Raw genomic sequence first — 13,317 nt, forward strand, 5'->3', positions numbered from 1 at the left:
CTTGTTTTCAAATCCCTCCGTGGTCTCCCTCCATCTCTGTATTCCTCTACACACCACAACAAACTCCAACAATATCTGTGTAATTAAGGCCACTTGTGAATTCCCAATTATAATTGCTCCATCCCTGGTTACTGTACCTTCTGTTGTCTCATCCCCAAGCTCTGGAATTCCCTCCCTGCACCTCTGCACTTCACTACCTTCCCTCCATCAAGACACTCATAGAATCTCTTTAACCAAACTTTTGGCCATCTGCTCTAATATCTCCTTATGTGGCCTGGTGTCATACTTCATTTTATAATGCTCCTGTGTGGGATGTTTCATTATATTAAAGGTGGTATATAAACATAAATTATTGCTGCGAACAAAGGTGAGGCTCTCAACAGTCACAGGTATTGTGAAGAAAATGAAACATCAACTTCTGACGTCTGCACACACAGTCAAAGAAGGAAATCCAAAAGTTTCTATTGGAGATTGTCCATGCCACCACACACAAGATGCGCCTTTGCAATCTTACTGAGAAACAAGGCATACAAATCACTATAACAGTTTGAACTTGCTCACTGGTTCACCCAAAAAGCAGCAGAGAAACTTAAAACTGGTGCATTCGGGAGAAAGTGAGTGCTCGTTGTGCTGATAATTAATAATAATTGTTGAACAGCCTATCTGGCCAGGAAAATATAATTTTACAGGTGTGAAGTCTCATTCCCTTCAATGGCAACCAACGCTGGAGTTTTGTTTTAAAGCTTTTCTGTCTCTTTTATCTCCCCTTTATCCTTTCTTTCACCTTCTTTTGCTTTCTATTAGATTCAAATCTAACTTGAACTCTTAATTTGATTTAGTCTCTACGTGGCTCAGTGAGAAATTGTACAATCTGGTGATGACCCTTGCTGTTTGTTGACCAGTTCACAGACCTCCTGTAGAGAATGTTGTGCTGGATCAGATACTGGATTACAGTTAGTCTGCACTTTAAAAACATGTTGGTGAGTCATAGAGACATGCAGTACAGAGGAGGCCCTTTTGGCCCATTGAATCTGTGCCGGCGAACCATATTAGATCTGCACTAATCCCACTTTCCAGCACTTGGTTCCTTGAATGTTAGGACATTTCATGTGCTCAGCCACATACTTTTTAAAGATTGTGAAGTTTCCCTCCCAGGTAGTGACTGCCAGTGAGGTGAGCAATTGTTCCTTGCTGCTGATCTCAAAATCCAGGCCAGTGAATTAAAATAGTGCTTCTTTTATGGTACTACTTCCTGGTAATTCAAAGCTTGGATTGTGGTTTCTCGACATTTTTGGTAGAGGGTTGTAAAATTCCGTGGATGGGATTCCCTCCATGATTCCTGATGCTCTGACCCAGACATGATTTTACAGTGGGATGGGGAAGGCAAGGAAGTCTTAAACTGTCTACTTAATGGCCACTCAAGTACCTTTCTCTGCCCAGCCTCAAGTTTTAGGCAGGCAGGTGTCTGATGATTTCCTGATGCCCGGGGAAGTGGGATCATGTTTCAATCAGGAAAGTGCCTCCAGGCTGGGAAGGCACACTCCTCTCAGGTACCAGCTCTGGCCTTTCCTCTCCTATTTCCTACCGTCCTCCCCCACCTCTACTGATACTGAAGTCACCCTGACCTCCTAGAACAATCCCTATCCTCCCCCACCCTACAACCCCCAGGACTCAGCTGATTTCCAACCCTGGGATGTAGTCTCAGGCTTGGCCACTACAGTACCACTTCAGGCCACTGCAGCACTGTGCTTGGAGGAACTGGAGATCCATTGGCAAATCAGAATGGCTGACAGGTCTCCGAGGTGATGACTTACCTCCATTGTCAATCAGAGCACAACTGGGCATGAAGTGGCTGCAGGCCTGTCAGATTAAGGTGCTAAGCACTCACCATCCTGAAAATTCAGGCCCATGTTTCCACGCTGAAACACCTGTTCCTTGTGAGACCTCAGCAGTCCTGTCTCCACTCTGAAGGAGTTGTTGCATGGAAGTTCACTCTTGAATGTTTCCAATATTCATTTTTTAAAGCTTTATTTATTATTGTCACAAGTAGGCTTATATTAGCACTGCAATGAAGCAACTGTGAAAGTGGCCACACTCAGGTGCCTGTTTGGATAAACTGAGGGAGAACTTAGCATGGCCATAGCATAGGATCGCACCTAACCAGCATGTCTTTCAGACTGTGGGAGGAAACTGGAGCACCCGGAGGAAACCCACGCAGACATAGGAAAAATGTGCAAAGTCTGCACAGACAATGATCCAAACCAGGAATTGAACCTGGGTCCCTGGTGCTATGAGGCAGTGGTGCTAACCACTGTGCCACCATGCTGCCCTGTGGGAATCTTAAGCATTGAGGGGAGAAAGGAAATCCTGAGGTAGATTCATGACAGACAGTTATCACTGGAGTTATAACCCACCTGGTGATCTAAAGATTATTGATGGGCTCCTGGAGGGTTGTTTGGCTTCCGTACTGCCTGGGGCTATCACAGCTGGGTTCAGAATTTGTGGACAGGATGTTTAGCCCTGGTTGAGGACGGGATTGGAGATGGGCGAGTGTGGAATTTTGTACTACTGGTCTGCGTACTGAATATTGACCAGAATGTTGTTTACCCAGCTCAATGACACTCCAGTATCTTCTGGGAGTTGGCGCATAACTGAGCTAATGAATTGCACCTCTGGTCTCTATTTGCCCCTGGGGGTAATTAGTGCCGGCAGTGGATAGGCGTTCTGGTTATTGGTTTCTGAGGTGGTAAGCTGGCTCAAGCTATTATTTTTGAAGTGGGATCATGCCACTTTAATGTTTAGCTATGGAATTCTCTGCCTCAGAGGGCTCTGGAGTCTGACTCATGTCCAAGACTGAAATCGATAGACTTCCACTGATTAAAAACACCAAGGGCAAGAAAATGGTGTGGAAGGAGAAGATCAGCCATTATTTCATTGAATGGTGGAATGGGCTCGAAGGGCTGAGTGGCCTGCTCCTGCTGCTACATCTTATGTTCTTAAGCTTCCTATAAAATAGCTTCATTGGAGATTTTGCAGTTAAGCCTAAAACTGGTTTACCGTCTCTATATATATTTTTAATTCATGATAGAGTCATAGAGGTTTACAACATGGAGACAGGCCCTTCAGCTAACTGGTTTATGCCGCTCAGTTTTTATCATTAAGCTAGTCCCAATTGCCCACATTTGGCCCATTCCCATCTTACCCACCTTACCCATGTAATTGTCCAAATGCTTTTTAAAAGAATTGGTGGGACATGGGCATTGCTGGCTGGCCAGCATTTATTGCTCATCCCTGGTTGAGAGTTAGCCACATTGCTGTGGCTCTGGAGTCACATGTAGGCTATGCCAGATAAGAGTGGCAGATTTCCTTCCCTAAAGGGTATTTGTGAACCAGATGGGTTTTTCTGACAATCAAAAGTAGTTTCGTAGTCATCAGTAGATTTTTAGTTCCAGATTTTTTTTAATTGAAATCAAATTCCACCATCTGCCGTGGTGGGATTCGAACTTGAGTCCCCAGAACACTAGCTGAGTTTCTGGATTAATAGTCAAATGATACTACCACTAGGCCATTGCCTTCTCCTCAGCGTATTGTAGGCTGGGGGCCCATGATTCTGCTGGTTGAAACTTGTTTTGAGATCAAACCTTTTGTTCAGTATTGCACTTTATAAATGGAAAGACTTAGTTGACTTTGAAATTAAAGCTGAAGCAGTGAGAATAGTTCTTTGCAATAATAATCACAGCAATTGCAGTAACTGTGAATCAGAGTCATTTTAGTATGACTGATCTTCAACAGACTGCTTGGCATATACAGAACTAACAATTACGGACATTTTAGTGGCAATGGGTGTCAGATAACGTGGAGCTATTGATTGGATTAATTGTACTGGCTGGAGATTAGGCTGTATACTGAATTGGAAATTCTGACCTCAGTGTTGGAAGAGTTAATTTGCACTGCTGTCAATTATTCCTATGTAGAGTAGTCACTATATGGAGAAACGTAGAAATAAATCTTGACGTTGCCGGAGTTCCAATGCACAAAATTGATTTTGTTGAATTGATTTTTACAGCTGGAAAATTGCAATGTCATTAATTAAATGCGCCATGGTGGGAAAATACGTAGTGCGGAGGACAGCGAGGTTTGTAGCGGTATTTTCTGAAGGACCAATCATCAAACACCACTCCCCCACCTTCTCTCTGTAGTCCTGCATGTTCTTTCTTTTCAGATAATCATTAGAAATCTGGACAGGGTGGATTTTTTTTATCCATTTGTGGGACATGTGTATCGCTGCCTGGCTAGCATTTATTGTCCATCCCTAGTTGCTGTTGGAGGGCAATTGAGAGTCAACAACATTGCTGTGACTCTGGAGTTACATGTCAGCCAGACGGGTAAGAATGGCAGATTTCCTTCCCTAAAGGAAGTCAGTGACAATTGCTTCATGGTCATCAGTAGATTCTTAATTCCAAATTTTTTTTATTGAAATCAAATTCCACCACCTGCTCTGGCGGAATTTGAACCTGGATCCCCAGAACATTAGCTGAACTTCTGGATTAATAATCTAGTGATAATACCACTGGGCCATCGCCTCCCCCTTGGGATAGGGAGAAACTGTTCCCATTGAAGGATCAGGAATCATGGGGCAGGGATTTAAGGTGACTGACAAAGAAGCAATGATGACACGAGGAAAAGGTGTTAGTTAGCAACTTATCAATTTCATGTCCCACATGGCCTAGGAGGTACATCAACCCATCTACTGCAAAAACATGGAAGATCACAAAATAAGAAATGTGCTGAGCATTGTAGCTGCAGACAAGTATGTTGGACAGGCTACCTTTGTATTTGCTGGAATTTAGAAGAGTAAAGGGCAACTTGTTTGAAGTCTTTAAGATCCTGAGTGGTCTTGTCAGGGTGATGTGGAGAGGATCTTTCCTCTTGTTGTAAAATCTAGAGCTAGGGGTCCCTGTTTCAAAATAAGGGGTCACTCATTTAAGAAAGAGATGAGAAGATATGTTTTCTTTCAGAGGGTGGTGAGTCTCTAGAACTTTCTTCTTGTAAAAGCAGTGGAATATCCTTTGAATATTTTTACGGCAGAATTGGATAGATCCTTGATTAATAAGAGTGGGGGGGAGGGTGAAAGGTTATTTGGGGAAAGCAGGAATGTGGGTCTGAGGCTACAATTAGATCAGCCATAATCTTGTTGAATGGGGCAGCAGGCTCGAGGGACAGAGTGGCCTCACGCCTGCTCCAAATTCATACGTTCGTATGTAATGGGATTGAAGCAAGTACAGAGACAAGGGAAAGGGAAGGAAAGGACAAAAGGAAAGATGTCCAAGAAGACTGAAGGTAGGTGAGATTAAATGACAGAAGGGAAGATGATGCATGTGCCAATGGGACAATCGAGGAACATAAGATGGATCTAGAGAAGGTATAAATGGGAAATTATTGAACCACTATCAACAATTTAAAATCAAAAAAACACATATACTGAATAACTGAAATAAAAGGATAAAATACTGGAAAAGCTCAGCAGGTCATTTCAGTATCTGTGGAGAGAGAACAAAACCAATGTTTTGAGTCTGGATGACTAATGTGCTGGGAGGCAGGGGGAGAACAGGAAATGGATGAAAATGGTTGAGACCCTGTCAATTTCAGTAGGGGGGATTCTTATTTGAGGATAATGAAAGATACATTGGGAGCATTGGTGTGGAAGGTGGCAACATCAGAACAACACAATATATTTGCATAGCGTCCAGATTCAGAATTGGCTGAATTGTTGGAGACAGAGGGTGATGACAGAAGGCTGTTTTAGTTACTGGAATGATGTGGAGATGCCAGTGTTGGACTGGGGTGAGCACAGTAAGAAGTGAACTGGAAGCCAGTGTCCAGTGGAGTACCATAGGGATCTGTGTTAGGCTCCCTATTATTTGTCATTTGTATAAATGACATCGATGACCTTGTGGGGGATACAAGGGGATACTTATAAATATAGTTTAAGTTTGCAGATGACACAAAGATTGGCCATGTGAGGTGGAGTGTCTTGGGCTACAGGAAGATATAGATGGGCAGATAAATTGCAGATGGAATTTAACCCTGAAAGGTCAGTCACAAGGGGACATAGGTTCAAGGTGAGGAACAGGAGGTTTTGGGGGGATATTAGGAAAATCTTTTTTAACCAGAGGATGGTGACAGTCTGGAATGCACTGCATGGGAGGGTGAGGTACACTTTGGAAGGAATAATTTGACAAGGAAGTGCTCACTGTATGATAGGGCACTAGGAAGTTCTGTGGAACAAAGGGACCTTGGTGTGTTTGTCCACAGATCTCTGGAAGCGGAAGGGCATGTAGGTAGGGTAATGAAAAAGGCATATGGGACATTTGCTTTATCTATCAAGGCATAGATTACAAAAACAGGGAAGCCATGTTGGAGTTGTATAGAACTTTGGTGAGGCCACAGCTAAAATACTATGTGCAGTTTTGAGTGTAGAGGAGATTCACCAGGATGTTGCCGGGGATGGAACATTTAAATTATAAAGAGAGGTTGGATAGGCTTGGGTTGTTTTCGTTGGAGCGGAGAAGACTGAGAGGTGACCTGATGGATGTGTACAAGATTATAAGGGGCAGGGATAAGGAACAGCTTTTCCCTTAGTTGAATGGTCAGTCATGAGGGGACATAGGTTCAAGGTGAGGACAGGAGGTTTAGGGGGGTTGTGAGGAAAAACATTTTTTATCCAGAGGAGGGTGGCGATCTGGAATGTGCTGCCTGGGAGGGTGATGGAGGCAGGATGCCTCACATCCTTTAAAAAGTACCTGGATGAACACTTGGCACATCATAACATTCAGGGCTATGGGCCAAGAGCTGGCAGATGGGATTAGATGGGAGTTCAGGTGTTTCTAATGTGACGGTGTGGACTTGATGGGCTGAAAGGCCTCTTCTGTGTTGTATGGTTCCATGATTCTGTGATTTAACAAAGGTCACCATCAAACAAGAATTGACACTGAGCCACATTAGGAGCTATTATGACAGGTGGTCAAATGATTGGTCAAAGAGGTGGTTTTTTAGGAGTGTCTTAAAATAGGTTTGAGAGATGAAGAGATTGAGGGATTGAATGTCAGAGCTTATGATCCTGGCAGCTAAAAGCAAGGTGACTGAAGGTAGAGTGATTAAAATTGGGGATGCACATGAGGCTGAATTACAGGGGGTGCAGATATAGAACCATATTATTTCTACAGTGCAGAAGGAGGCTAATCAACCCATCGGGTCTACACCGACTCTCCAAAACAGTGGGCTCCACCCCTGCCCATTCTCCACCCCTCCACCTATCCCCGTAATATTCACCATGTTCACATTCACCACGGCTAATCCACCTAACCCACACATCTTTGGATTGTGGAAGGAAACCGGGGTACCCAGAAGAAACCCACGCAGACATGGGGAGAATGTGCAAACTCCACACAGTCAGTGACCCAAGGCTGGAACTGATCCCTGGAGCTGTGAGACAGCAGTCCTAGCCACTGTGAGGCAGCAGTGTTAACCTGGAGGTCTGTGTGTTTGGAGGAGATTGCAGAAATGGGGAGGGGTAAGACCACAGAGAGATTTGGAAATAAGGACAAGAGTTTTAAACCTGGGGTTAGAGTTGGCATTTGGTGCACAATATTTAATATATATTAATAATTGCTAAGGCTAACTGTCCCTACAGGAAAACCAGAACTGTCATCTTATTTACTTCTGGGATTTTAATAACCTTGTATCATTTTGGGAAAAGATGCCTGCTGATATTAACTAATATTTAAACTTCAGTCACTGAAGTTTAGTGTAACTATTGGTGAAAAGTGGTTAATGTTTGTTTTCTGGTATTTCCACATATGTACAGGGATTACCAGGACCGGAGGGATCACCAGGAATCCCTGGACAACCTGGACCAAAGGTAAGTAAAGAGTGAAAGGATTTCTCAATAAAATGCAGCTGTGTGCAGAACATATTTAATGTGTTAAATCAAGACTTTGCTCTGTGTAACAGAAGAGAGAGAGAGAGATGACAGTGACTGAGATATTTAATCAATGGATATGTGGGTCAGTACTAACACACAAAGCGCACAGGCAAATATTCCGTCTTTTGTATTATTCATTGGTGGAACATAGGCGTTACTGGCTGGCCAACATTTATTTCCCATCCTTAGTTGGAGGGCAGTTGAGAGTCACCCACATTGCTGTGGGCCTCGAGTCACATATAAGCTGGACCAGGTAAGGACATCAGATTTCCTTCCCTAAAGGACATTAGTGAACCAGATGGGTTTTTCCGACAACTGACAATGGTTTTATGGCTGTCATAGATTCCTAATTCCAGATTTTAAAAACACTGAATTGAAAGTCACCATCTGCTGTGGTGGGATTTAAACCCAGGTCCCCAGATCATTAACTGAGTTTCTGGATTAACAGTCTAGTGCCACTAAGCCATCATCTCCCCCTGTAGACCATAGGGATTTATGAATAAACTCATAATTCCCATACACCCAGTGAGAAACACAATTTAGTCATATGGTAGTAAAAAACTTCAGTATTGCTGAAAAAAGAGACATATCAAAGTTTTTGCACTTACATTTTGCAAGAATAGCAGTGAAAGGGCAAACCAACAAATTTATATTGCATGTGAAGAGAATGCTGATTGGTTGGCAAGTGAACTCTCATTAGTAGGGGCATTGTCATGGTGAATGCACCAGTTGATGGTGGCTAACAGATAATTGCCAAGCATTGACCAGTCAGGGTTAAGCTGCCTGGTTTAAATTTCAAACAGTGCTTGACAATTAACTGTCAGTTTGGTGCAAGTTTGGGCATCACATTTGTGAAAGGATATATTGAACTTGGAGAGAGTTGAGTGTAAATTTGCCAGAGTGATCCCTGAACTCCATGGGTTACTTGGGGAGATTACACTCCGGTTATATTTCCTGGAACGGAGAAAGTTATGGGGGTGATTTGGCCAAGGTTTTAAGATATTAAAGCAACACATTGGGTGAATTGAGAGAAATTTTAAGCTGGTCAGGAAGTCTAGAGCTGAGGGACATCGTCGGAAAATTGGAGCTTTCTGGGGTGAAATTAGGAAACAGTTCCATGTGAGAAGATGGTAGAAGTTTGGAATTGTTTTCTGGGAACGGTAATTGATGCCAGATCAGTTGTATATTTGAAACCTGAGATTGATACTTTATGGCAAGCAAAGGTATTAAAGTAAAAGGTATGGAGTTGGGTCACTGATCAACTCTGATCTCATTGATTGGTGAACAGACTTGAGGGGCTGAATGGTTTACATGTGTTCTTATCTCCTTCAGTGCACTACAGATGCCATCATCACAAATAGTGTCATAGCTTTGGAGTCACTGCTGCAATTAGCTAGGACCAGCATATTTCTCTTTCTTGTTTAATATTAAATACTGGGACTGGTAGGGTAAAATGTGTGGAATTAGGGCTAACAGAGTAAGGGTTCCTCACTTAATCTAAGTTTTCTTTTGCTATGCAGTTGAGTGTTAAAAACCTTCCCATATGATCATAAAATAGAACCATAAGGCCACAACATATAGGAGCAGAATTAGGCCATTCGCCCCATCAAGTCTGCTCTCTCATTCAATCATAGCTGATAAATTCCTCAACTCATTCTCCTGCCTTTTCCCCATAACCTTTGATTTCTTATCAACCAAGAATGTATCTAACTCTCTTAAATACACTCAGGACCTGGCCTCCACAGACTTCTGTGGCAATGAATTCCATAGATTCACCACCCTCTTGCTAAAGAAATTTTTCCTCATCTCGGTTCTTTGCTCTGAGGCTTTGCCCTCAGATCCTAGTTTCTCCTACTAATGGAAAAATCTTGCCCACGTCCATTCTATCCAGACCTTTCATTATTCTGTAAGTTTCAATGAGATCCCCCTTATTCTAAACGCCATCAAGTACAGACTCAGAGACCGCAAACATTCCGCATATGTCAAGCTTTTCATTCCCAGGATCATGAACCTCCTCTGGACCCCCTCCAGGGCCAGCACATCCTTCCTTAGACACGGGGCCCAAAATTACTCATAATATTTCAAATGTACTCTAACTATAATCTTACAAAACCTCAGCAGTACATGAAGGAATGAATGATTCCTTTTCAAATTTTGTGCTAATACATGTTATGGTACATTGTTGTGTTTGGTTTACACTGGCCTTACAGGAGTGTAAAGACTGATATGTTGGCATAACCATACTTCAGAAGACAGATTTCAGGTGGCATTGCCAAGAGATGAGGGCGATACTTGATTATCTTGACTTGAACCACTATTCTCATGGTTCTACTTTCCTTCGCTTTTCAATCTATTGTTCCTCAGCAGGAATGGGATGGCACTGACAAGGGGTTTAGGGGTAATTTCTGAACAAATTAGTCCCGTAATAGATTGCTTGATACTAAACTAATATCTCAATCCCTGTCCTGCTTTCCATGAGATGGAATGGGTGCCTTTATAATTTTCTAAGTAATTCTCTAAGATAATAGATTACAATGGCATTTATTGGCATTTACAAACATTAAGCATAAAATGATCACTATTATAGATAATAATGCCACAAAACCTATGAGCACTTACCTTGCTCTTAGTTTACTGTAAAGCTCATTTTTTATGATTCATTAATTCGAGGGCAATGTCTGCTCTAGAATCATCGAATGAAACTAACACATCTTTTACATCTTTCCTTTGTGACAATTAGTGGATTTCCTGTTCAACCCATCATGAGAGATGGTCCGCCATTAGCTGGCAGTGGGATCTTCTGGTCTCGCTATTGTCAACAGGATTTCCCTTTGAATGCCCATGTCACTGCCGGGAAGCCCATGGCAGGGCTGTGCCATCAGAGGGATTGGAAGATCCCACTGGCATGAGCAGCCAGAAAATTGTGGCCCATATGTTTTGATAGGGTGGCACAGTGGTTAGCACTGCTACCTCACAGCGCCAGGTACCAGGTTCAATTCCCAGCTTGGGTGACTGTCTGTGTGGAGTTTGCACATTCGCCCTGTGCCTGCATGGGCTTCCTCCCACAGTCCAAAGATGTGCAGGTTACGCGCATTGGTTGTTGCAGACTTGAAGGACTAAATGGCCTCCTCCTGTACTGTAGGATTCTATTTTATGATATTCGTTCATCCAATAAGCTACAGTAACTTGCAATTTAACAGGAATCATTTTATCATGACTGAGCTGACACTCAAAGTAATTTAACTGAGGGGGCAGTTAGATTGTGTGATTCCCATTCTTATTCACGTTCTTGAAGAAGTTAGCAATGTGCGCTATTGGGATTGCCTTGCAGCTGCAAAGTCTATTTTAGCTATGCCATTAAAAGGCAGTTTGTAGGAGTGCTGAATCTCCTTACCAGTTTGTATGACTCGAATTCCTTTCACCAGATCAATCTCGTTCCCCAAAAATTCAGCTAGAAGCTCAAGTTAGTATCAACAAATTAGTATAAAAAGAACCTTTTTTTAATAAGAGGCTTGCCTGTATTGATATTTTACATTTGCTGGCTGCCCTTCTCTTATTCTCTGATTGCAGAGATGCGGCACGATGATTCGCACTGCTGCCTCACAGTGCCAGAGACCCGGGTTCAGTTTCAACCTCGGGTGACTACCTGTGCGGAATCTGCACACTCTCCCCTTGTCTGTGTGAGCTTCCTGCGGGTTCTCCAGTTTCTTCCCACAGTCCAAAGATTTGTGGATTACTTGGATTGGTCATGCTAAATTGCCCCTTAATGTCAGGGGGATAAGCAAGGTATATACAAGGGGTTATGGAGTTAGGGCCTGGGTGAGATTGTTGTCAGTGCAAGCTTGATGGGCCATCTGGCCTCCTTATGCACTGTAGGGATTCTCTGATTCTATTCTATGGTGTTGGGGGAAAAGCCCATTTTTGGGATACCCCACATAATGATTGCACCCCCCAGGAAAGTCAGCTATCTGCTGTATTAGCATACCCTGGCCTGGCCATATGCAGGCCATATCCAGCCTGCCCCTTGGAGGGAAGCTCTGGAAATTCCCAGGCAATGTAAAGCGAATAGTGACTCACCTACATGGATCTCCATTCTCGTTTCCACTCCATCGTGTCAGGAACTGCCTGTTGCCCAGGTGTATATCCTGTATACACAGGAATATCCTGTCTCCAATATATGCTCCAATATGTAGAGGCCAATATATGCTCCAAATTCTAGAGAGGTAAAATTGAGGGCCATCATTTGAATTTTTCATTCATTCGTGGATCATGGCCATCCATGGGTGAACACAGTAAAAAGCCTGACAACACCAGGTTTAAGTCCAACCGATTGATAGTAAATTCACTAGCTTTCGGGGTTACCCTCTTCGTCAGGTGAATGGAGAGTTCTGGCCTCTGTCTGAACTCTCCATTCACCTGACGAAGAGGGTAACCTTGAAAGTTAGTGAATTTACTATCAAATAAATCGGTTGGACTTAAACCTGGTGTTGTCAGACTTTTTACTGTGTTTACCCCAGTCCAACGCCGGCATATCCACATCACCCATGGGTGGCCAGCAATTATTGCCCACCCCTCTTTGCCCTTGGAGGGCAGCTGTGAGTCAACCATATTGTTGTGGTTGGCCAGACCATGTAAGGACAACAAATTTCTTTCCCTAAAGGACATTAGTGAACCAGATGGGTTTTTCCAACAATGTTTCACGGTCATCAGTGGATTCTTAATCCCAGATATTTTTTATTGAATTCAAATTCCATCACCTGCCAGGGTGGGATGCGAACTTGGGTCCCCAGAACATTAGCTGAGTTTCCTGGATCAATAATCTAGCAAAAAAATCACTAGGCCATCACCTCCCCCTATTTGGCAAGCCTTGAACAAATCCATAAGTACATTACATCATGACTGTTCCACTTTACTGAAAATGAAACTAATTCAGATTGTTCCTTTTTTTAGGGGGAGCCAGGGGCAGTCGGACCTCGTGGAGCTCCCGTAAGTTCAAATATTTACAATTACAAAATACCTTCAAAATGTTAGTGTTTTGAAAAATGTAATTGGATGTAGAAAATAGCATTCTATACTTAAATGCTCCTGAATAATTATTTTGGCAAAACCTCTGATTAACCCATTATTGAAATCTTGTAACAACTTGCACCTTGAGAGCAACTTTGCAAAGCGGCCCATTGTCTTTTTTAAGGAACTTGGACACTGGCTGATGGGGAGATTAGGAAAGGATGGGTGACATTGAGTGTGAAATAAGTAGAGGGAAGATGACCATGGTTGATAGTGAAGTTAGCTATTAAGGAGGCTGTTAAAAATGGGAGAGTGGTAGATAAGTG

The 13,317-nt window shown here is 42.9% G+C and overlaps 1 protein-coding gene across 1 annotated transcript in view; it reads left to right on the forward strand.

The window, feature by feature from the left end:
• col9a1b (collagen, type IX, alpha 1b) overlaps window positions 1-13,317 on the forward strand; it is a 123,637-nt gene that overhangs the window by 12,791 nt on the left and 97,529 nt on the right. The window contains exons 5-6 of the mRNA XM_080193166.1: window positions 7,868-7,921; window positions 12,935-12,970. Coding sequence (XP_080049292.1) covers window positions 7,868-7,921; window positions 12,935-12,970 — 90 coding nt within the window. The remainder of the gene's footprint in view (window positions 1-7,867; window positions 7,922-12,934; window positions 12,971-13,317) is intronic.

Source organism: Carcharhinus amblyrhynchos, chromosome 7 (genome assembly GCF_965287045.1).
Source record: "Carcharhinus amblyrhynchos chromosome 7, sCarAmb.v2.hapA, whole genome shotgun sequence".
NCBI lineage: Eukaryota > Metazoa > Chordata > Chondrichthyes > Carcharhiniformes > Carcharhinidae > Carcharhinus > Carcharhinus amblyrhynchos.